General features: G+C 36.7%; 3 protein-coding genes across 7 annotated transcripts in view; 2 read left to right on the forward strand and 1 right to left on the reverse strand.

Annotated features, from left to right (window-relative positions):
* LOC103701335 (ABC transporter D family member 1-like) overlaps positions 1–1,860 on the reverse strand; it is a 39,398-nt gene extending 37,538 nt beyond the window's left edge. For both annotated transcript variants that reach the window (XR_005514788.1, XM_008783359.4), the window contains exon 1: positions 1,637–1,860. The gene's annotated coding sequence lies outside the window, so the exon portion shown is untranslated. The remainder of the gene's footprint in view (positions 1–1,636) is intronic.
* Positions 1,861–6,101: 4,241 nt separating this feature from the next.
* LOC103701336 (replication factor C subunit 2) lies at positions 6,102–12,045 on the forward strand. The gene is made up of 12 exons (XM_008783360.3): positions 6,102–6,237; positions 6,325–6,403; positions 6,501–6,580; positions 8,126–8,248; positions 8,347–8,416; positions 8,513–8,586; positions 8,693–8,813; positions 8,897–8,959; positions 9,122–9,181; positions 10,800–10,925; positions 11,015–11,098; positions 11,697–12,045. The coding sequence occupies exons 1-12, from the start codon at positions 6,194–6,196 to the stop codon at positions 11,796–11,798; spliced, it is 1,026 nt and encodes a 341-aa protein (XP_008781582.1). The 5' UTR covers positions 6,102–6,193; the 3' UTR covers positions 11,799–12,045.
* Positions 12,046–13,507: 1,462 nt separating this feature from the next.
* On the forward strand, positions 13,508–25,006 carry LOC103701415 (SWI/SNF complex subunit SWI3C). Of its 4 annotated transcripts, none has more exons than XM_039133499.1 (10): positions 13,508–13,750; positions 13,880–14,422; positions 14,514–15,076; positions 21,116–21,160; positions 21,242–21,605; positions 21,742–21,788; positions 23,101–23,189; positions 23,442–23,512; positions 23,594–23,775; positions 24,348–25,006. In XM_039133499.1, exons 1-10 carry the CDS (start codon positions 13,717–13,719, stop codon positions 24,801–24,803), a joined length of 2,394 nt encoding a protein of 797 aa, XP_038989427.1. In that variant the 5' UTR covers positions 13,508–13,716; the 3' UTR covers positions 24,804–25,006. The 4 variants fall into 4 exon arrangements, with proteins under 4 accessions (XP_038989427.1, XP_038989426.1, XP_038989429.1 ...); XM_039133498.1 differs by having other exon boundaries at positions 13,513–13,750; positions 21,730–21,788; XM_039133501.1 differs by lacking the exon at positions 21,116–21,160 and having other exon boundaries at positions 13,525–13,750; positions 21,730–21,788.
* The last annotated feature ends 69 nt before the right edge of the window (positions 25,007–25,075 follow it).

Here is a 25,075-nt window from a genome sequence, read left to right on the forward strand (position 1 = left end):
CATAATGCTGTACTTCTTTTTTTCAGTGGAATAATTATGTTACCGAAAAAAATCACATAATATTGGATAACACTGAGATTTTGCAATATATATATATATATATCAAAAAAAGTTACTACTAGTGCCCTGTAGCTGCTCTTTCTTCCTAATTCTACTATAGATCCCTAAAATCTTGTTGTAAAGCAGATACAAATTGAACACATTTGATACAGGGAGCAAATACATAGGAGCTCTAGAAATATCTTAGACTTATCAATTTTTCTTAAGCAATACCAACTTGGCAGGGATACCAATGTCTGGGACAACTTAAAAGTTGAATATTGCTGCAAATAGATTTCTGATTCACCATAGCATGTGCCCTTGTATCATTTTTTATTGCATTCATAAGATTGTTTATCATTTGCATTTACTAGGTAATATTCCACATCAGTCCTTATATCTCACTAGAAGAAACCTGTGCAGATGATTGAGAATATGTAATGGTGAAAAAAAAAAGTCATGGAAATGCAGAACAAATATATAGGCAGAGAATATGGAAAACTAACATAGTTGCAGGCAACTAAATATGAAGTACAGATAACAAAAATGAAGAACTGCAGGTGTTATCAAGCCAGTGGATGATGTCACAAAAACTAAGTGTCAGCATGCCTGTTGAACCATTGCCACCTGAAGACAATGGCCATGTCTATCAAACTTACTCAAGACTAAAAGAATGGTAGCCTTGTTGTAACATATGCATATCAAATATTCAGTTATAATACCAGAACCTTGTGGGCATCCTTATCATCTATAATGAGATTTTGTACAATAGTAATAAGACCATCTTTCCAGAATGGAACATAATGATATTAAACATAAGCATAAATAAGCATGGTGGTAGTTAGGTTCCGGAGGTAGATGCAAGATAATTGGCAAAAATTAGAGCTAGAAATGAGCGAAGTAGAGGAAGTTTATGGACAGTGCCCCTAGAGTACAGGTGTTGAGAGAGGTGCACACATGGTTAAGTGGTTAAATTGTTGAGCGAGTGGCATCTTTGAATTTATAGATGTCATCTTTTTGGAAAGGTTTGGCGCTGGATAGGACAAGAAGGTCACGCCAAATCCACATATTCTTTGCGAGTTTGGCTATATGCAAACAGGGAGATGAAAGGGTCAACATGACAACATCTCTCTCCAACTTTCTTTCAAATGTCCGGGAAACAGCTCAGCTTCTGATCCAATCATTCGCTTTGTCTACAAATTAGGCAACAAGAACAGGGTTTGCAACAGCGAAAATAAAACATCGGAAAGATACATATCATTACGGTGTGTTAACGCTGTGAAAGAAATTTTCTTTGTTGAAGACAGATTACTCAGACTACATAACCAGGAAACATATCCCAATACCAGGTCATACGTCAAAAAGCCGTTCAATCCCAACAAACCCTTATCCAAAAAAGAAACCTAACAACCTCGTCCTCTTCCAAAGAAATCAAGAACGACCGAAGTAATTTAAATCCAAGAATCAACTTTCTTTCAAATGAAAAAAAAGTTATCCAACAATCAAATCCCAATAACAGCACAAAAGTAAAAGAAATCCAAGTTAGAGAAAGTGGCAACAAGAAAATCCAAGAAAAGAAAGAATCGGAGAATCTTACTTGCATCAGATGCAGCGCATAGATCGCAAGGACCGCGGATGACGATGAAGAAGCGATTGTCCCCCCCCCCCCCCCGGCCCTCCTATGCCTCCCAGACCGGCCGCAAGAAGCGAGGTCGATGCGCCTGAAGACCTCCTTAGGGTTCCCGAAGGCGAGCAAAAGACAGGAGAGAAGAGAGGAGAGCAGGGAGATGAAGAAGGGGGGAGAGAGAAAGAGGGGGAGAGAGAGAGGGGACCGAGTCGAAGAGGCGCCTTCGGGCTCATGTTTTTATAAGTATTTTCGGCGACGGGGTCTCGTACTCCGACCGATGGAGTTTAGCTATCGTGGGACTGCCTTCATTATTGCACGTGGCGTGTGAGTGGGCACGGTAATCGAGTCACAGGTCATCCGAAGCACGTGTGGGGAAAATAAGGGGGCAAGCGGGCAAGCGGCACGAGGGCAACGCGATAGTACAGTTTTTTTAAATTTTTCTTTAAATATAATTAGAATAGATAAGAAAAATAGAATATAGTATAATAAACATAAGAAACTAATTATTTTATAATATAATCTTTTAATATTAGTATTATGATATTCGTACGAAATTCTAACAGTATGTATATATATATATCAATATAGTATAAAAATATATTATGTAAAATAATAAGATTAGGATTCAACAAAATAGGAAAATATTGCATTTAGAAGATATTTAAATATGATATAATAGGATCATTGGTAGTTGCACTTTTATTTTAAATAAGATTATAATATACAAATATAATAAAAATTAATAAAATATTAATGTACACGTGAGGATGGTGGAGTACTAGAAAAAGTATTTTTTATTAAGCAAATATGGTTATTAATAATATTATTAAATTTTGTATTCAATTAGTACTAACGGAAAAAGTTCTTTATCTAGTACTGAATAATAAGTCAATGGTCTTCTTATTAATGATTTAAATTATTATATTTTGATGAAGAATAATATTAAATGAGAGCCCTAATTATTATCCTAATCAGAAAGATATATTAATAATATGATTAATATGGATGCCCACGTGATGAATAGAGGGCTATACATAATCAAAATGTTCGTTTTAATATATATGTAGTAACATATAACTCGTGTAATAGTCGAGTATCACATGTAGAGAATATTTGCAATATAGGGGGGTTATTGGTGGTTGCACTTTCTCTTTAAAATAAAATAATAATCATAAAAATTAATAAAATATTAGTATAATCTAATGGCCTGTATGGGATATGGATAGGGTAAAGTACTTCATACCAACATATAACAAAACAATATGATTACTAATAATATTATTAATTTTTGTGTTGGTTTGGTCTAATAAAAAAATTTATCCAATATGGTTTAATGAGATATTAAACTTCTTCTTAAGGAGCCATATTAAATAATCTTTTAATTATCCAAAATAAAAAGCTTAATATAAGTACCAAAATAATGAATGGAGAGCTTTACAGCCTTCATTTTAATACATGTATTATATGATAGATGTATGTTTTTTTTTTTTTTTTGGGGGGGGGGGGGGGGGGGGGGACAAAAATATAATATGATAATGCACAAAAAATAATAAATTTTAATAATAGCCGAGCACTGTAATAACGATTTTAATGTCTGATAATAAATTTTGATGATGGTGGAACACATTAATATCATCAAATGCCACTAATATTGATATTTATGTGGTGCACAAATTAAACCTGTATTTCAGATATATAGTATAATAGATGGAATATCTACACCCATGCGACATTGAATGTGCGCAAAAAAAAGATGCAATGCTTGTGATCTCATGTTTTAGCGTCCGTCCGTCAACCAAGGCCTAATTGGCTAGAGTTGTTAGGACAAACACGTGAGAAGTAAGAAGGCCGCTGGCCTAAGTCGGGGACCCTCATTGCACTTGGAATGCATACAAAATGTCAAAAAAACTCGTGAAAAGTACTGAGAAGCATACACTGTGTCGGAGCGAGTTACACGGAAAGTTCATATCTTGAATTCAAACCTGTACTTTGTTATGCACAAACGCCGCGTACATTACCCATGACTTGCGACCTCTGAATGCGATATGGTCCATGAGACCCCGACATTGTCCCAGCATGAATTCAACTCTTATAAACTGGAAATCAAGTAGTACTTTTTTTTTTGTTTTCTTTTTTATTATTAAAGAGAAAACCAATGCGGGCGGGCAGTGCTATTTAAAAATTAATTTGGTTCATAAAAAAAAATTTTCATCAAAATATATTTTTTTTAAGAAGTTGATTTATGAAAATATAATGTATGAGAAAATAATTTTGGCATATTTGGTTGACTGAGAAAAAAAAGGTACATTTCAAAATGACTTATGTTTGGTTTAAATACATAATTTTTTGAGAAAATTGTGTGAAATATCTATTATATTTTTAATTAAAAAATAATTTATTCATAAATTTTGATAACCTTATAGTAGTTTTGCAAAAAAAACATCTCACATCCCTTATATTTTTTTCATAAAATATAAAAATCTTATTTTCTAATTTTTCAGGTTGCTCCTCTCGAAAATTTCAACCTCGTTGACTACACTTTCTTTCTCTTTTTTTTTTTTCGTAAACCAAATGAGTCCTAAAAGACCTACTAAACTAGGTCCCTCCGTACTTACCAAGAAAAAACTAGCTCCTTCCTCCCCATTTACTATATATTTCTGCTCTTATTGTCATGATAAACTATTGCTCTATGATCAACTGTACATTTATTATATGCTGTTTCCCAACCATTGCTTGGAAATGGTTATCACAGGGAACTAGATATCAACTTAAGCGAGGCATGTTATCTTTCGTTTTTCTGAAAAGGAATAAAAGAATCCTCACCAAAAAAGAAAAGAAAGTGGAAAAGATTCTCATGGATGATACTAATTGCCTCTCTCTCATTTCCTGGTCGAATAGCGGAATGTTTTCCCAGCTTCAAGTGCAAGGGACTCCGTTTCCAAACATTTCCACCTTTTACATCTTCCTTTTGTTTCCATTTCATGAAATATACCGACAAAAAGAGCTTTACGTACATCGTTGCACGGGAGTGTTGTTGAAGAGAAGGATATAGATAGAGAGGAATCATGAGATTGCCATCTCTATCATAGGGTCCATGTTGACTCGTCTCCATTATATATTTTATTGAAATTACCAATTATTCTTAAAAAGTACGGAGACAGAATTTGAACTCAGGACTTCTGCTCTGATACTATATTAAAATCACTATTTATCCTAAAAATTTAAGCTAATAGAATTAGATAGATTTATTTATATATTTTATATTTTTTAATATTAATGATACTTGATTATTGTTATTAATTCTGCCGCCTTGTGGTCTCCATCATATTCTTCTTTCTCAACTCATTTCATGCAGGATTACCCTCCAATCCAATTCCTACTTGGAGTTGGTATTCTTAATTCTTGGTGAAGATGTTATTGGACCTGATATCACTTGGTCTGATAACTTCACCGGCTTGAAAAATTGATATATTGAAAATAAATAAAAAATATTATAATTAAAATTATGATAGTGCTAAATTTATAGATTAAAAATAAAAAAAAAACGACAACAACTACTATGTTTACAGCTGGATGCGGGCCCCCTTCATTTACAAGTCTATCAATGGTCCTCTGCATGCAAGCATATGTGGCTCGACCCAACCCATTTCCCCACCATCAAGGTGCAATTGGGCCGAATCGAGTCTCTTAAGTAGAGACTTGAGCCCAACCCTATTCAAAATGCACAAGTTTAAAATTTGGCGCATGAACGAGTCTTAATATTTTATCTCGAATTCAACTCGCTTAATAAATAATGTTCAAGATCATCTTGTTCAACTCAAATATCAATCGAGCTACTCTTGAGCTCGAATTTGAACCCTAATCATAATTAAAAATTATGTACTTGATTAGGCGTGCGAGTCGTCGAGCTAGGTATTTAACTATTCGAGCTCAATTCAAAACATGATTTGAGTAATAGTCGAGCTGAGATTAGCCCGGATCTAAGTCAAGCTTTACTTCTTCTTCTTTTTTTTTCAAAAACTTGTTTAGTTTGCAGAAGAATTTTTTCTCATAAGAATAATTTTTTTCGAGAAGTTGATTACTGCGAATATGATGCATGAGAAAATAGTCGTGATATGTTTGGTTGATTACAGAAAAGTGGTACATTTCAGAGTGACTTATATTTGGTTGAATATTTATTTTTTTTAAAAAAATATAAAATATCTATTATATTTCTAATAAATAAAAAAATCTTATGGTGGCTTAAAAATAGTTTTGAATTTTTTTAATCGGTAAAAAATAGTTTGTTTTATATCCCTTCTGATTCATTTTTCTATAAAACATTAAAATTTTATTTCTATAAAAATACTATTTTTTTTAAAAAAAACCCTAAGTAAATATTTTTTTAATTTTTCTGTTTTTTTTCCAATTCCCGCGAGCCGAAGGAGTCCTAAAATCAGGCCCTAACGCCGATTACACTCCTATCACTCCCCTGAAATTTTCAGGAAGAAAGGCGAGGCAAAGAGTGAAGGCGAAGGGCGTCCGAGAATGGCGCCCGTAGCACCAAGCTCGCAGCCATGGGTGGAGAAATAGTACTTTCTCTTCCTTCTCTTTCTCCATTTACTCTCTTCATATCTCCTCGTTACCGATTCCTCTCTCTCTTCTTGGCGATGTTGCAGCCGGCCGAAGCAAGTGAAGGACGTGGCTCACCAGGACGAGGTCGTGCGTGTCCTCACCAATACCCTCGAGACCTCCAATGTGAGAGATAACCCCTCATCCGCCGTATTCCCTTTCGTTCCTTTTTGCCGGAATAACATTGATTCGAGGTTTTCCAACTTTCTCTCTCTCGGTGCAGTGCCCTCACATGCTCTTCTACGGCCCTCCCGGAACGGGGAAGACCACCACCGCGCTCGCCATCGCCCACCAACTCTACGGGTACGCGCTACTTCTCGAGAGCTACGCAAATCCCATCAAATGAATCGCTTCAATTTAGGCTTAGAAATCGTTGATGCCCTAGTCCGGGAGCTGGAAATTTTATTACTTCTCTTAAATTTTTATAATATGCTCCTTTTATTATTGTTTTTTTTTTCCTTTTGATTTTGGGAATTCCAAGTCTACTCGCTATTGTGGATTTCTTCAAGGTTTGGGCTGGCCCTGTATCTATTTATGAAGACGATGACTTTTCATTCATTAATGTTGGTGAAAGCTTTACCTCTAGTTGAACATTTTTCCTACCTTTCATTCATGGGTTAAGCTTTGGATCAGTACTTGTTAACAAGAGGATATCTTTTCAAGTGATTAACAATCTATCAGGATAAAAGACAAAAAAAAATTTGCAGGGGGGGTCTCACAGCACTTATTTAAAAAGTATTATAGTGTCATCATTCACCGAGTGCATGTTTAACCTTGGATATATGGCCTATAGTTTATGTAGATGAATGTAGGTCGTGTATGTAATTGTCTTAACTCATTCATAACTCAAAACTATGCTTTCTGTAAGTTAGATCTTTTGTTTCAATAGCTAGCTCTGTAGTTTTCACGGTAGGCCTTTTTCTTTCTCAAAGTTAATTGTACCAAGAACTTGCAACTCATTGATCGATAATTTTGCCTGAGAATTAATCATAGAACATTTTCAAACTTTCTTAATGACACCTTGATTGTTTAAAGCCAAACACGTTTAACAGGAATGAACTTTGTTGTCGATCATGTTTGTTCCATGATCTTTCTTTTGTTTGTTATAGGATTGTTGTTTTCAAGTCTTACAAAGAAAAGCTTTACTTTGAAGCTGTGGTGAATTTTGCATTTTCCATTTTTTTGGTATCTGTAGTATGGATCCACCATTTTAAGATCTGTTTGGCTTAGTTCATAGAGTTCATTGTGTTCATTGATTTCATACAGTTCTTTTTGTTCTGGAAGTTCTCCCCATTATGGAGTTTGTTTGGTAAAACTCCTTTTAACACAATAAATGTCACAACCAACTTCATATTAAAAATTCTATTTATGCACAAAGTTATGCAGAGAGGAAAGTACTTGCTCAAATTCTTCAAACTTCACCTATACTTACTTGCAGCTACTTATAGTGGCAGGATTAAATTATTTACAGACAAACAAAGTGACATGTACTGTACTAGTGTTGTTGTTGAATTATAGGGAGGCAAAGCAAGTCAGTGTGGCTTTATTACTCATTATACCAATGGCTGTGCTCAACTGCTGGTAAAAGAAATACCACTTAATAAGCAACTCATCAAGTTTTGCCTTAGCTGGCACACTACTTGAGGGATTTGACTCTGGTCCAGCGTGTGGGACTTGTTAAGATCATGAAACCACATAGATGCCGCTGGTATATGCCTCATGCTTATTTTCCAGCACATATATTGTGAATCTGCAACTGATGTCTCGAGAAGTTTCTCTTCTTCTTCTTCTTCTTCTTTGATAAGCTTGTAAGTTGCAGGGCTAATTAGAAGCCTTTTTTTCTAACAGACCAGAAATGTACAAGTCAAGAGTTCTAGAACTCAATGCAAGTGATGATCGTGGAATTAATGTTGTGCGGACAAAAATCAAAGATTTTGCTGCTGTTGCTGTGGGTTCTGGATCTCGTCAAGGGTAAACTTCATATTAATTTAAAATGAAGATATATCTGTTTACCTTGACTTATAGTTGTTTCTTTAATTTCTTCTAAATTATTTTCTTATTTGTCGTAGTGGTTATCCATGCCCACCTTACAAGATCATTATCCTAGACGAGGCTGATTCAATGACTGAAGACGCACAGGTATATTATTGCATCCAATTGCCTTTACTTCTTTAGTTTAGTTTCTTGTGATGCTACTGCTGCTTTTAATGGGGTGCTGGGTCGTATAAATCACAGAATGCTTTGAGGCGTACTATGGAAACTTATTCCAAAGTTACAAGATTCTTCTTTATATGTAACTATATCAGCAGGTGATTTCTTTTCTGCTCTGCCTAAGGTTCAGCTTCTACCACTAATGTAACATATGCATTCTGTGTTTGTAATTAGTGGATAATTTATTAAATTTATATTTTATAGGATTATAGAGCCGCTTGCTTCCAGATGTGCAAAGTTTAGGTTTAAGCCTCTTTCTGAAGAGATCATGAGTAATCGCATTTTGCACATTTGTAAAGCGGAAGGCCTTACCCTGGATTCTGAGGTACAATAGTTGTTATCATCGAGCTTTCCACTGCATATATTGTTAGCTTTAACACATTCAGTGTTGTTTATGCATCAATCTAGGCTCTTTCTACTCTGAGCTCCATCTCCCAAGGTGATCTGCGCCGTGCAATTACATATTTGCAGGTATTGCATTTCTCTTATTTAAATTTACATTTTACATTTAACTTTGTTTAGATTTTCTCAAGGTGATTAATTTTGCCTTTATTTTATTTAGAGATCACCAATATCTCAGATTCTCAAAATGTATACCAGCTAATCCGTTTTTGTGTCTTCAAAATCCTTCAGAGTGCAGCTCGCTTATTTGGATCAACCATTTCTACCAAAGACCTAATTAGCGTTTCTGGGGTATTGAATTTTCACTTATGCTCTCGCAAATTTTATTATGTATTCCTTTTGGATTGCCTTTTGTAGCGTCCTTCATCGTGATGGAAAATTATGAAAATTTCGGGCTCGTTTAATCTTGACACAGATACTCCATTCACGGCCATTTTGGGATGACTATTATTAGTTTATGCTTTACATAATTAGATCAAGTTATTATTAAATGAATGTTGATTCGTTATTTAGAAAACTTCTTTATCCCCTTCTGATTTGTGAATATCCTATGAAAATATCAGTGCATTCCTTAGGGTAAAGCATGCAAATTTTAAGAATTCTGATTTGCTAAACCACCATGAAGGTAACAGAAACCTTGCATTTTGAGTTGTCAATATGATAAATAAGCTTTCTAAAATTTATCTGAGAACCTGAATTCTTTGGTTGCTTTCTTTTTGTTGATTTTCCTTGGTTGATATGATCTTAAATTCAAGGCACATCTTTGAGTCTTTGAGCATACCTAAGTCATTCTTGCACTTTAAAGTCTGTCATGTTTTGTTTGCAAAGTTGTTTTAATTTAGATTAATGATATGCTATGCTTTAGCCTTCTGTCTACCCTATGTCAGATCTTGTCTTCCGGGTCTAGAGGAACCTTGGGAAGGAGGGGGGAGGGGAGGGGGGGGACGGGTTGCTTCCCAGCTGCATGAGCATAAGATATATAATGTAAGAGATAAGGTTTTTTGTTTCCATCCAACATCACCAACTAGCCCTCTTTCTTGCCTGCAGTTGCCTTGGCTGGTAATTCAAACACTGATTCATGGGAGGGCCATTTTCACTTGGATAGCAAATTGCTTAGCATTTTCCAACACTAGTAGGGTGCACCTTGATAAAGCCTATCTGATATCATTAGTGTGCTGCCTGTTGCCTAATGATTAATTATTTAAGGAATGCCATGCTGTTAAAGTCTGTTAGTCATGAGAGCTCAAAAACTATTCAATGTCGTGCCAGTTACTCTTTCTATAAATGAAGATCTATCAAATGACAGGCGGAAGATATTATCTTCAATATTGAACGCGCCAACTGCGTAAGGACTAGGGATTAAATTTCTTTGTAAAGCTAACTTAACTGATAAAAGGATCTTTTTGTTTTCGCAATGTTTTCTCCTGCAGAATTTAATGCTGGGACATGCCACTTGCTTAGGAACTAAGTAAACAAAATTATCTGTGATTCTAAATGTCTAAAAGATCCCCCTTTTTAAATGGTGCTAACTGATTAAGTAAAAAGAAAAAAGCTACATTGATTTGTTACCACTAACTTTACATAGCAGTGGCTTGTAAATTCATATATTTTGCCATGCTCATCAGGTCCTTAAACTTTCTTTTTCTTCCAAATTGTTTAGTATATGTGTTGGAGGGCAATACAAAAGTTGACTTATCTATGTGTCATTCCTAAGCAAAAAAATTACATGTTTTATTCTTTCTTTTATGCAACTTTCAGTTCTTCTGTACCGTTGAAATACTAAAACCATGATGAATTGATGATTGCATACATCAATGAAGCAAAGATCTTTCAATTTGATACATCCATTTTTCGTCCTTATATATTTTATTTCAGTTCTGCTGACAATTTTTTTTACATAATTTGTCAGGTAATCCCTCAGGATGTTGTTCAGTCACTGTTTATGGCTTGCAAATCTGGTGACTTTGATGTGGCAGACAAAGAAGTTAGTAATATAATTGCAGAGGGATATCCAGTTTCACAGATGCTTTCCCAGGTAATCATTTTATTACATCATCTAATTCACTTTGGTGTCACCTTTTTATTATTAATCTGTAGCTGCTACTGATTCAATTTCGATTTCAGTTGTTAGAGGTAATCGTTAATGCAGACAAGATATCAGATGAACAAAAGGCAAGAATTTGCAAGAAACTGGGTGAATCTGATAAGGTTAGTGGTGATTCTGGTATTATTTATCCCATGTTATCTAAGCACTCATGTATGCAACATGTAGCTACTATGCTGTTTGTCCTTATGTTAGACATCCAACCACAATATACTAGGGTCTAATGTCTACGCCAATCACCTGCCCTTGTAAACATGATTCTCCCAATACTGTTATGGTCGTACTCGTATGGTAACTGTGGTTCAAAACCATTATGAACCTTTATATCTGTTTCCTTTAAATTATTATATTTTTGTTTTATGATGATCGCCATTAGTCGTTGTAATGGCATATATGAGTAATAGTGAAATAGCACCAGTCTGATGTTTCATATTGAAATAAATGATAATATCTATTTTTTAGTAATAATTATGCTAGATGCAGTTTAGAAACATTAAATCAAAACTAACATTGAATCCTGCAGTAGCGGTTTGCATTAGATAATAGCTTTTTATGCAGCTATGGCACTCATAATGGACATATGAGGTCTGTTGTGTAAAGGCCATTATATATTTCGCTAAAACTATTAATACTTGGGACATTCTAGTATGCATTTAAGTGATATATATATATTAATGAGATCTTGTTCTGGGACTTCTGCAGTGCCTGATTGATGGAGCAGACGAGTATTTGCAACTAATGGATGTGGCCTGTCACGCAATGCGAGCTCTTTGCAACATGCCAGAGGAATTGCACTTTAGTTAATCAGTTTTTGGTAACAAAATGTTGGCATTACCGAACTCCAGGGATCTGATTCTACTTGAATCACTGAAATGCTTGTAGTATTAGAGCTTTAATGTTTTCAATGCCCTTACTGTATTTACGAAGTTTTCTGGCAGCAAAAATCTGAACACTCAGGTTTGCTGCTCATGATCTTATGTTCCATTTGTTTAAGCTGTACGCTTGCAATTTCTATAAATCTTTTGGCTGCATTCCAGTAGCTTCCTTCAAATATTCTAGCAATCTTGAGATTTACTGGTTTTTCTGAAATCTCAGTCTATGCATCATGTCTAACCGAGCATTTGTTTGGCTGCTCTCTGGATAAGGCTGGCGTCTATGAATAGCCTATATATGGCTGAGCATTAATACGTGGCTCATGACTACTAATACAGGCAAAATTTATTGCCCTTGGGTTTCAACAAGGTTTTTGGATTCTCTTTCTTGAGGGGTCACTGGTGCCAGGAAGCACTGGATTATCAGTTTATCTATGTCAAGATGGGAGGATCACCAATTATTATCAGGATTGATGTGAACAGTAAAATGTATGGTCTAGGGTTTGATCTCTCAGATGTTCTTAAAAAGCCATTCTTTTGGAGCAAATGCAAACCGCTCTTTGAATTATTTAGCCTACCTGTTTTTTGTTTCCTTTTATAGCCAAGAGACTGGTATCGACGACAGATAGACTCCTGGCCAAAATATTAATGACATGCATTCTTCAAAGCAATCCTACTCACTGCTCATTCTCTTAAGCTTACTTTGGAGCATTCATACAAATTTAGCTTGATATGCTTACATTCCAGCTTTGCCACTTCATATTGCTGATATTTAGGGTACTTTGGTTTGTGGTTGTTGGATAGACTTTGTGATGTTTGTGATACTCTTGTCATGAAGAGTTTCTGATATTTGCAGTATCATGCTTATCAGATGGGGCTGCTGCGAAGATAATTAGTGCAAGTAGTTCATGAAAATTATGCATATTATTTTGGATGTTCATGTTTATACTGATGAGCTGGCTTAAGTGAGGATGGAGGGACAAAATCTTCTAGATTTATATTTGATCTTCTAGATTTATATTGTTGTATGTGACAAAATCATCCAGTCTCATCCCTTTCTCCCAATCCCTCTCCTCTGCTCTGGTCACCAAGTAATCACTCTTTTTCCTTTATAGAGGTCTAGCCTAGCCCAATCTATTCCCATAAAAAAAAATAGAGTTTTTTTTTTTGCATGAATATCTTTTTAAATATTGAATGAATATTTTTTCAAAATTGATATTTATATATTTATTTTCATAAAATACTTGTTTACTATTTTGCTTTTTTTAACCTTGTTTTTACATATACATATATTCTGTGATCTAACGTCATTAAAAAATTAATAGTTCTAAATTAAAATAACTAAAATATTTTTAATATGTAGATATAAAAAAAAAATATTTATAAGATGATTGCGAGAGGTGACAAAAAAGGTAATCTCAAAATTTTATTTTATTTTTAATTAAAATAAATACGGTTTTTATTAACGATATTAGAAGAACCGTTGTATTAGGGATATTTGTGCAAAATAGTATTTTATGAACGTATAAAAATAAATATAAATTTTAAAAAGATATTTATGCAAATTTAATTTTTTTAAAAAATTTAAAAAAAAATTCTCATAACAAATTGCTCATAGGTTGAAGAAAGTGATCCCCACGACAAATTTCAAGCTCCCTAGAGAACCTTCGCCTCTGTAGTTCCGCTGGAACTCCATAGTCTGAAATGTTCTGCTCGCGGTTGCGAGGGTACGTTGTCCCGCGTTCTCCTGGACTCCCCGCGCTCCACCCTCGCCCACCCCTCGTGCGCCATCCCCCCTTCTTTTCCGTGCCAAGGAAAACCCCACCTCCTTCCTCACCCTCTCCCCGCCCATGTCCCCTGTTTCCGCCTCTCTCCCTTCCTCAGGTACTCCTCTCTCTCTTTCTCTCTCCTCTCCTCCTCCGTTTCCTCTCCTCTTCTCAAGTTCTTGTTAGGTCTCCATTTCGATCCTCCGATCTCCCCTCTCCGAGCTCAGTCCCCTCCGATCCATGGCAGATTCGCGCCTCAAATGGCGTAAGAGGAAGCGATACAGCAATCCCAAGAGCCAGAAACCCCACGACAACGGCGAGGAGGAGGAGGACGACGAAGACGAGGCCCACGCCGTGGACGCGGCCGAAGAGGATGAAAACCATGATGCCCAGGCCAAAAATCCGCCCTCGGACCCCGTCCTCGACCTCCGTGAGGCCGAGGTTGTCTCCGACGCTGGCCAACGCATCTCTGACTTTCCTGCCGTCGTCCGCCGCTTCGTCAATCGCCCCCACTCCTCCGTCCTCGCCCTCGTCGCTGCTGAGCTCTCCTCCTCCTCCTTCTCTGCTTCCGCGGGCTCGAGGCCTTGGGCCGCTCCCCTTCTTGAAAACATCTCCCACGGCCAGCTCCAGGCCCTCTCCACCGTCCTCGCGGACAACCCCTTGCTGCTCCAACCGCCCGACCTCGACAAGCCCTCGGCCTATGTCTGCACTCCTCCGCCGCTCATGGAAGGGAAGGGCGTCGTAAAGGGGTTCGGGAGGGAGCACAACATGGTCCTCCCCATGCATGCTGGTCCGTACCTCCTCTTTGCTCATTCTTCCTCTCTTCTTTCATTCAAAACCTTTGATTGCCTGCTTCAAGTTGATTTCTTCGAGGTGTACAGACTGGTTCTCGCCAATGACGGTGCACCGGCTGGAGAGGCAGGTGGTACCGCACTTCTTCTCGGGGAAGTCGAGTGACCACACGCCGGAGAGGTACATGACGCTCCGGAACAAGATAGTGTTCCAGTACTGGGAGAATCCCGGAAAGAGGCTATCTTTTGTTGATTGCCTAGGGCTTGTTGCCAACAAAGAGATTTATGATCTGAGCCGGATTGTGAGGTTCCTGGATCACTGGGGGATCATTAATTACCTTGCCACCTCTTCTGTGCATCGCGGGCTCAGAATGGCTGGTTCTCTTCTAAATGAGGAAAGTACCCGGGACCTTCAGCTAAAGACTGGACCTCTGAGATCCATTGACAGTCTGGTGTTGTTTGATAGGCCAAAGTGTAGTCTTAGAGTGGAGGATTTTGCTTTGCTGTCATCTTCTTCTTTTTCTTCTTCTTCTGCATCACTGGATGCAGATTCTGGACTTTCTGATTTGGACACCCGGGAGCGGCTATCGGAACATGCATGCAATTATTGCTCTTTGCCTCTGCCCAATTTGCACTATCAGTCACAGAAGGAGGTCTGATTTACTCCACAGTTCAAAGCTGTACTGCCGAGCATTATGTTTATATTATCCTCTTTCTAAATTTTAATTTATTTCTTGATTTTTTGACCATATTTTACATAAAATACTGATGACTAGGTCAGATGCTCAGAAAAAAGATCCTGAATATGATAGCATGACACTTGATAAAGTTCTTTTGCCCACAGGGAATATTTCTTCAATTATTATCTATTGTCACACTCAGTTTGATATGTGAATCACCCCTTCCCCACCCAAATTCTATTTTTAAGTGACAATAATGTAGGAATAGTGAATGCCTTACCTATTATTTTGGAGCTGCATTTATCATCTTAACCTTTGTTAACGGACACCTTCGAAGTTTTTTTCCGTGTCCAGTCACTCGGGCACTCGAACATCCGAGCACTTCATGACTCTCCTTGATGCTTCAAGTCAATGAATCAGGATGATATCATGGTTATGTTATCAACTTTGGCACCTATACCTAGAAGTTTTTAAATCTAATATTACATTTAGCACATGATATATGAATTCCATGAAATCGTAATGCAACTGATCCAACCAATTATATATTATATGCATATATTTAAACATATTTAAGGACACATCTATATAATATCAACGTGTCCCTGTGTCTGATACTTTGAAAGATTCCATATCCGATAGTTCTGGACACATGGACACTTGACACCCATGTTGCTTGTCCTGGTAACATTGATCTTAACCATTTCCAGATCATTTCTCATTACTTTTTGATTCTTCTTTGGTCCTCATGTTGCCGATGAAAGTGTTTACACCAAGTCATTATCACATTGTTTACACCAAGTCAGCGTCTTACACACATTTAACGTTGTCCTTCCAATCATTGCTAGACATCTGCCTCAGGTTCCTTATCTATATGCTGCTCATTATTATTGACCATGCTCACAACATGACATTATGATCAATGAAAAATGGTTTTGGTGGGATTGCTCACCAAGTACCTTAATCTGAAGTATATGGTCTTTGATGCTTACTTGGAAAGCTCAAGATGAACTTTTATGTCACGTCATAAGAGAAAGTCGGTAAAACGTATGTATTGCATTGGTTCACTTGTAAGGGCAGCAGCTTGAGATACATTCTTTTGAAATTTGGTGCTCACATAGAAAGCTCAAGATGAGCTTTTATATATGTAACGGTTTGGGAAAAAACATATAGTCGGTTAATTCACTTATATGTTATAAGGGCAGTAGCTGGAGATATTGCATATGATTGTGGTTAAGTAACCATGGTGTAGAGGATTTACTAGGACGCAAGTATATCGAACTAAATCTATCTGTTTGGATATATCTAGATTTTATAGTTTTAAAGCTTTTATTTTCTATTTTCATGATATTCTGATGGTAGTTTTTTGGGTTGTTTATATAGGATCTTTCTGGTGTTGTACTTAGACTTATATTTATCAGCTATTAGGTGTCTCATCATATCTATCAATAGAGAGATAAATCGGCAGATTATTTGCTGTATACGAGTCCAAAAAGGACTCAAATGGGCCCTTAAAGATGCTCCCAGATATAGTTATTTATTAGGTGGTCATTTTGGCTGTTTGGGCTTTATTTTTCCCTAAACTAAAGAGTTAGGATGGTATCGGGGGTTTTGAAGAAATTGTTCAGAGATTTTATTTGAGAAAAAAGGGTACGCTGCAGGGCTTTTTTTTAAAAAACAATTATTCTCCTCTTTCTTTTTCTCTTCCTTCCTATTCTACTTCATTCTTCACTTCCTTTCTCCTTTCTTGAGTTCCATCTTTTGATCTACTGCAACTCTATACAGCCCTACACATGGATTCTCCGTTACCCGACCTAAGAATCAGATCTATAGTGAACTGATGCAGTGATCTTTTTTTTTTTTAAATCAGGAAGAACATTAGCAGGTTCAAGACTGAATTTACATTACTTGCTGAGTAGGTGGCTGCAAACTCAATATAGTTCAGATCAGAACTCAGATCTGAGCTAAAGTGAAAGCTGGATTGGTCATGTTGAGCCTCCAAATTTCTCATAGGCTACATCACCCTTAGTCAATCTGCTGTAGAAATTCTTTTTAACTTTATCTCTTGATAAAAGAAATAAAGAATCAAAAGTAGGAAAAGAGAAGGAATAGATGGAAGAAAGAAGTTGCAACTGTCTGATTGTCAGATCTAGCCACCCTTCTCCTCACTTACAGAATTAGGGCATGCTATAGCAGCTGGTGCAGAGACCAAATTTCCTTGTTAGTGAAGCCCGTTATGAATCACACACACATATCTCCTTCTAATAATGGGTTTTCAGACCAAAATACTTTTTTGAAGTATCCATGTCGAGATTATTAATGGACCTATGCAATTAATCAAGTCTCCAAGCATATGATCTGGAATCTATGATGCCTAAAAACTTTTGTGAGATGATCACCTTATTTCCTGCCTTCACGTATGGTGTCATAATACCCTTGTTCATAGTTGCTTGCTTTAAATGATAGTAAAAATTTTGATGTACTCAGTCCTTTCAACAAAATGGTAGACTACTAGCAATAAATATTGCGTCTTGGTTATAGTCTAGTTCATAGTGAAACCTAATTCTTATAATAGATTTCTAACCTTTAATGGCTTACATGCAATGTGGACCATTTCTTTATACTTGGTTTCATCACTTGATCTCACTTGATCATGCTTTGACAATTTGCTGTTTTACTTAACCAAGAAACAAGAGATTTCCTCAGCATCAATGCAACACTAAATTGTAGATCTTCTCTCAGTTGGTGACCTTCCCCTAACAGCACTTGAGTAATCAGCAATTTTTAGATGATCATGCTTTATATAAATCATTCTTCTTCATGTCTTTCTTTTAAGAATGTTTTACCTACGGATGAATTTAGTTTCTTCGGATACATCATTATTTGGTATACCTTCAATCGGACTTAATTTCATCCAGCCAAATTTGTATCAGGACTTCACTCCAATATTCTATTTAATTGTTTACAAATCTTGGCAAGTGGTAGGCTGCTTACTCTAAACAATTTTTATGCTAATTCAATTATGTTTCTTTATCCATGCTAGTATGGATATATCTGCTCAAGTATAACTGATGCATTTAGTAACTATACCTTTGTCTCTGCCATGTTATTGATTATAGAGGTACCATGGATACAATTGTGCAAGAGTACTGGATGTCTTTCATAACTGGCTGATCCAGAGAGCTAGTTTGGTCTTTATACCAGTCCCTGGTGGATGCTCTAATTAAATAATATAGAGGAAAAATTGTTAAGTCAAACATGTGAATATCTTTTCCTTCTTTCTACTGTCTCTTCTTTATCCCTTGATGTGTTATACTTAAGTCTTTTTTTTGTGCAGCCAAATAATTATCAGGACTTCACTCCAATATTCTATCGATTTGTTTACAAATCTTGGCAAGTGATAGGCTGTTTACTCTGAGCAATTTTTATGCTAATTCTATTCTGTTGCTTTATCCACTCTAGTATGGACATATCTGTTCAAGTATAACTGATGCATTTAGTAACCATACCTTCGTCTCTACCATGGTAATGATTATAGAGGTGCCATGGATACAATTGTGCGAGAGAACTGAAGGTCTTGAATGTTCCAAGGCATTTTATTAGTGATTTAAATAATTATAACTGTTGAACTTTTTATATTCAAAGTGTCTGGGTTATGTGTGTGTATAGGACCTGTTACTAGGCTCAATTTTGCCTTACTATTAATCATGTGCATACTTTTCATAAATGGCTGAGCCAGAGAGCTATTTTCGTCCTTATACCAGTCCCTGATGGATGCCCTAATTAAATAATGCTGAGGAAAAAATTGTCAAGTCAAATATCTGAACAACTTTTCCTTCTACTGTCTCTTCTTTATCCCTTGATGTGTTATACTGAGCCTTTTTTTTCTAATTCTTTATCATCTAGACAGAAGCTATTAAAGCATCTTAGAAGGCCATTCAATCAAGGGCAACACTGCAATAGGATTTTTAAGACTATTTTCTCATGAAGTTTATATCTACAATTATTAAAATATATACAGAATGACATCTGAATAATAAATAAAGAATACAATATATAGTATAGAAGTATATTTAAACCGACCCTGAAAAAGCCAAAGTGATGAACAATGCGTCATATACGAAATCCCCTCATGCCAAAAGGTTCGAGAGAAAAGTAAAAAGATAGTAAATTGACAAATTTTAATTATAGTCTTTTGGATTTCCTAACCCTCGGAGCAACTGTCAGTTAAAGATATGGGAGAAGGTGGAGCTACAATTCATTTCAAAAGCCGTAATGTTTTAAATAAGGTTTAAGTATCTGATTGCACCGGCAAGTACTAGCTGTGAGTATAAAATTTATGTCATTCTACCTTTGAAAATGCATAATTAATAGGGAAAAAAGGATAATTTACATCATCAGTTGGGTAATTAATGGTAAACTGAGGTGGAACCTTAGCTTGTTCAATCAAAAACACTAGCATGGAGGTTGCTCAATATCCCAACTCCAAGAGTCATGCTACCCTCCTGCTAACATTTCTTCCAGCTTTTTTTAAGGTCTAGCTGCAAAGTCTCTTTTCCCAAGATCAATGCCTTCACCATCTTCTTTGTAATTTGTGTTACTAAGTTGAAGTACTTTCAAATTAACAGTAACCATAACTATACCCGTCAAGCCTTGTTCAAAGTCCAATGTTTTATAATTTTGCTTCGATAGTTCTTCCCACCAAGGGATACATACTCGTTGCTGCAAGCATTTTTACAACTTCCATACTTTTGTCTATGATAATGAGGGTCTTTCCCTTCCCAACCCTTTGACCCAAATTCAGTCTCTTCTTCTTACTTCCTGATATTTTCATTGCACATGTGAATGTCATCTTACTTGGTCCTCCACCAGTCCATCTGTTAAGTTAAATTACCTTATTTAATTATCATTTATTTTGTTGGATATGCATTTTAAGCAGTCTTGTATTAAACATTATCATCTCTTCTCTCCATCTAGAATGTTTCCAGGTCTAGGGGAATTTTGGATGGTTGGTTTATGATTGCATGGGTTAGTCTGTGAATAATAAGGTAGCTTTACCTATGCAGCAACAAATCTTTGTAGTTTTATGGGAGGCTGGTAAATAGCTTAAAGTTTTGTTGGCGGTGAACCCTGCATCAAGTCATAGAAGGTGTATTTGGTACAGAATTTTTCCGTTTCTATGGGAATATTGGAGGGTTGCTTTAGGATTGCATGAGCTTCAGCTATGAATAATGAAATATGTTTACCTATGCAGTAACTGGTTTGTTGGCTTTCATGGGTGGCTACTCTATTGACCAAGGTTGCCTTCATGGCAAACTAGGCATTAATTTGTATAGAGGTGGTTCTGGATTGATGACTGTTCATAATAACCTGCTTGATCCTTCCATGAAGGCTTGTTGACTTAGAAATTTCTTCCATGTCCAAGCACATTTTGATGGTATTGGGTTTGGAGGATGATGGTGGTGATTATATCAGCACCTACTTCTGTGTAACTGTGTTTGTTGGGAACAACAAAATTAACTAAACTTCAATGTAAAATGGCGCTGTTGACTGTCAAAGAATCACATTCTTAGAAAAATGCTCCTCAAGGAGATTGGAACTTCTGTGATGTTACATTTGTTGCTCCTATAAAATATACCTATTCAAGAAAGATAGCTGCCAAAAAGATTCCTGGATTTATGCTTAGATATCTGAACTCTGCAAATGCCTAACTAGTTTTATAGACGATAGTTTTGATGGACTTGTATCAGAAAAAGAATGGTTTGTCATGAAAATCTGAAGTTTCTTGTGCTTGTGACAATGCCTTCTTCTAATCAGCACAAAAAAAAAGCCAGCTTCTTGTCTTTGCTGCCTACCTGGTTTTATGATGTAATTCATGGTAACTTGTATGCATGTAATCTTGTATTAAAATGGTCCATTAAATTCTTGAAGCATCATACTACTACATGTTTTGTAACCTGGGCTAATTACATAATTTTCATAATATTAGCTTCTTTTCTTGACATTTTGAAGGATTTAACCAGCAATGCTACATACCTCCATTGTGATGTAAAACGGGTATATTCATGCATCATCGCGGTCATCAAATTTTTGTACTTCATAAGTAGTTTTCGTTATTGATTGTAATTCTTTGAACAGGCTGATGTAATCCTTTGCTCAGACTGCTTCCATGATGCAAAATTTGTTACTGGTCACTCAAGTTTAGATTTTCTGAGAGTGGACTCCAAGAAAGATACACCTGATCTTGATGGGGATAGATGGACTGATCAGGAGACTTTGCTGCTGCTAGAGGCCTTGGAGAAATATAATGATAACTGGAATGAAATTGCAGAGCATGTGCGCACCAAGTCAAAAGCACAATGTATTCTTCATTTTGTTCGTCTTCCAATGGAGGATCATCTACTAAAAAATATTGAACTACCACACATGGCTGTTGCATCTGATTCCTCGAAAAGGCATGAGCCTGGATTGCCATGTTCAGATTCTAATTGTGACACCACAGGTAGTTCTACACTGTCTGTGGCCCTTCAATAACATCGGCATTTGTTTTTCTGTGCTGCTTTTTTATATTGTTGTTCTTTAATTTTCCTGTTTTGGGTGTCTTCCTTATTCTTTTGCCCTTCAAGAATTAAATTCAGGAGACCAGATTCCATTTGGTGATTCTGCAAATCCAGTTGTGTCGCTGGTAAGTAGCTCCATCAATCTGCATGGATTTACTTTCACTTCTTTCAAATGAAGCTAATACACAAATCTGACTAGCATGCTTGATTTAAGGGCTTTTACTATGGTTTATGATGATAATAGGTTTATAGTTAAATCTCTTCTGCTTATCTTAAAAACACAAATTGGTTCGGAATTAGATTGCTGCTTTAAATTCCAATAGTGCACTTGCTGTTCATGGGGCAATGGGAGCGCAATGGGCACTTAGTCTAGATTGATGGTTATATTCTTCCACAATTCACACCCATACAGGCAAAGCTACATGTTTATATATGCATGGACAGTGGATGCATCCCACACAGCAATATCCACATCTTAAAGAACATGTGTTTCCTGCAATACAGACTGTGCCAATCATTTCATAGGCTTAAATAAGGAAAAAAAAAGCAATCCTGTCAAGAGCATCTAAAATCAAGGAATCAAAGAAATTCTTTATTGCCTCTTAACCTGCTCTCCTTATACGACTGTAAATGACTGACATATCACCCAAATGTTTAATCAATAGGAGTTAATTATACCCAGTCATGGTTCTAGGTATGTAACAAGATGTAACATATCCACCCGAAGCAAATAATCTACATAAACAAATACGTGCTGGGATTTGCTGTACGATGTAATTTGAATTAACTGGGATATACAAAAGTGCTAGAGAAAAAAAGCAGATTATGAACGTTTTTTTTCTTTGAAAAATGATAATGAGCATTGTAACTTGATACAATCTTGAGATATATCAATGATCATCGTTGGCAACAAGTGTATTCTGGATGGTTTAGCTGCTACCAATGTTGCATGTCCTAATCCAGTGCTCTTCGAGTTTTCCATTGATGTAGAACCAAATATGTTGGTCTTCTGTTAGAGAGCTTCCTGTAGTATAAACAATAATTTTATTGAAGGTTCATTGTGGCTGCTGATTTGCTGTGCACTAGGGTGGAGTTATATGGGCACATGGACCAGTAAGCGTAACAGTTAACACACTGCTTTTTACTAAATAGTCTCTCACAGTTTGCACCTTTTGGGATTCTGTGCTTCTTAATATCTTTAACTAATCCTGTTGGATTGGTTCTAGTAGCTTAACCTGAGGTTAGAAACTTTTTTGGCGAGTAAGAATTCATAGCACATCTCAAATAGTTCAGAACTAGATATGCATATTGCTCAATTGATCTTCAAGGATTATGATTGTGGTTATGCTTATAGTTCTTTTGGCTTTTTACTCAAGTATCAGGTCCTCGTGTCATTTAATTATTTTGCTGTGTCTAACTGTTCGGAGAAGTTTCTAGGTTGCATTTTTGACTTCTGCAATTGGACCAAGAGTTGCTGCAGCCTGTGCTGGTGCAGCATTATCTGTCTTGACTGAAGAGGACCACAGGTTAGAATATTGAGCTTTTACTAGTGATGGGATAGGTACATGATGAATAACTATTTCCATATAATCTTTCTTTGATATAGCATTCATGTTTAACTTGCTGACTCTTGGGCTTAAGAATTATCTTGGCTGCAGAGTCTTGCCAATGCTATGTGTCTGTATTGACCTAACTTTATTTGTTGATTTCTGTAATACAAACTTCCATCCACTTGAGTTGCAAACAAATAATATCAGACTTCTGCTTCACATTTGAAGGTTGAGTTCTGAGAGCATGCATTCTGAACTCGGTGCTTATGGAGCACATGCAAACTTGGGTCACCAAAAGGGTAAATTATTGATTCCTTTTCTGTTTATTCATTTTCACAATTTAGTACTGTTTTTCTTAAACGTTCCATTTATCAATCCAGATGAATCTCCTGAAGATCAGGTGCCATATGCTAAAAAAAATGCTGCTTCTCCTCTTTCTTCTGAACATGTAAAACTAGCTGCCAAGAGTGGTCTGTCTGCAGCAGCGATGAAGGCAAAACTATTTGGTGATCAAGAGGAGCGTGAAATTCAGAGACTGGCTGCCACTATCATAAATCACCAGGTCTGTGTTCAAGCCAATGTTGTTTACTATGTGGTGTGCTATCTTTGGTAATTATGGTGTCATTTATTAAATTTCTTCGAGATATATGCTAGGGTTTATTAACGTTTCAGCTAATATCTGCCAGAGATGAGCTGAAATCTTATGAGATACTTTAAACTAATATTTTGAAGGAAGCTGTGGCTGGAAATAGATCTAATAATTTTCTACTTGCAATTGATTGATGACAGCTGATTATCTTTTCTCCACTCTCAGAAAAACTGATCATCTTTTTCTCAATGTTCCTGATGAGTTCTTACGGGACTTTATTTTGTTATTAGATTCTTGGCCATTCAAGCTCATAACCCCCCCCCCCCCCCCCCACCCCACCCTGCGCGCTCTCCACAGTTTAAGTTGTAATTGTTAGTCTCCAATCTGGCATCGCTATGGATCATTGTAGATTTGATCACCATTTCTTATTTAAGGCATGTCGAAGTTCTGCCATAGGATTGGTTGTCTTTGGATGAGTCCAAGTTTTTGGTGTTGCCATGATATTTTCAAACTGATGTGTCTCACATTAAATACCTTTTATGCAGTTAAAGAGGTTGGAATTGAAGCTGAAACAGTTCGCAGAGGTGGAAACCAGTCTGCTGAAGGAATGTGAGCAGGTGGAGAGGGCAAGACAGAGGCTTTTAACTGAGCGTGTACGGATGATGTCAACCCAGTTTGCACCAGCAGCAACAACTACTCAATCAGCTGCAGCAGGGCCAACAGCAGCGGCTGCTGCTATGAATGCGGACACAAGACAACCAACCATATCAGCCTCAGTTGGGCAGGCAAACATCTCACCTGCTTTTGGCAACAATCTGCCAGGGCATCCTCAGATGTCATTTATGCAACGACCACAACGGTTTGTTTTTGGACCCCGCTTATCTCCCTCAGCAATCCACCCATCTCCTCCAAATGTTATGTTCAGTTCTGCTATGGCAAACACTTCTAATCATCATCCTTTGTTGAGATCCCCATCAGGAAATAATTCAAATATTGGTTAAAGCAGGTGGTTTTGGGGTGCTGGGGATTCCAATTGTGAGCTGTATGGATTATGTTAGTGCCTTGGCATGGTGAAGTTGTCTCATTTCTTGCTGTGATTTTTGAAATATTACAAGTTTGTCTTCCTTTTTTTTTTTTTTGCCTTTCCTCTCCCTTGGAACATGCAATGTCTAAGAGTTTGAGCCTGGTCTTGATTTTGCTGTCATGTTTTCCTCTCAGAAATAGCCATGATGCCATTGCTCTTGGAAAAAAAAAAATCCAAATCGTGCCCTCT

This window comes from Phoenix dactylifera, chromosome 14, assembly GCF_009389715.1.
Source record: "Phoenix dactylifera cultivar Barhee BC4 chromosome 14, palm_55x_up_171113_PBpolish2nd_filt_p, whole genome shotgun sequence".
Lineage (NCBI taxonomy): Eukaryota > Viridiplantae > Streptophyta > Magnoliopsida > Arecales > Arecaceae > Phoenix > Phoenix dactylifera.

Bases quoted from the DNA above. Each gene is read 5' to 3' on its own strand.
- LOC103701336 (XM_008783360.3), top strand. From the start codon at position 6,194: ATGGCGCCCGTAGCACCAAGCTCGCAGCCATGGGTGGAGAAATA. The intron at 8,587-8,692 runs GTGATTTCTTTT...TATATTTTATAG, and splicing joins ATATGTAACTATATCAGCAG to GATTATAGAGCCGCTTGCTT. The intron at 8,960-9,121 runs GTATTGCATTTC...AAAATCCTTCAG, and splicing joins GTGCAATTACATATTTGCAG to AGTGCAGCTCGCTTATTTGG.
- LOC103701415 (XM_039133498.1), top strand. From the start codon at position 13,717: ATGTCCCCTGTTTCCGCCTCTCTCCCTTCCTCAG. The intron at 14,423-14,513 runs GTCCGTACCTCC...CGAGGTGTACAG, and splicing joins GGTCCTCCCCATGCATGCTG to ACTGGTTCTCGCCAATGACG. The intron at 23,190-23,441 runs GTTAGAATATTG...TCACATTTGAAG, and splicing joins TTGACTGAAGAGGACCACAG to GTTGAGTTCTGAGAGCATGC.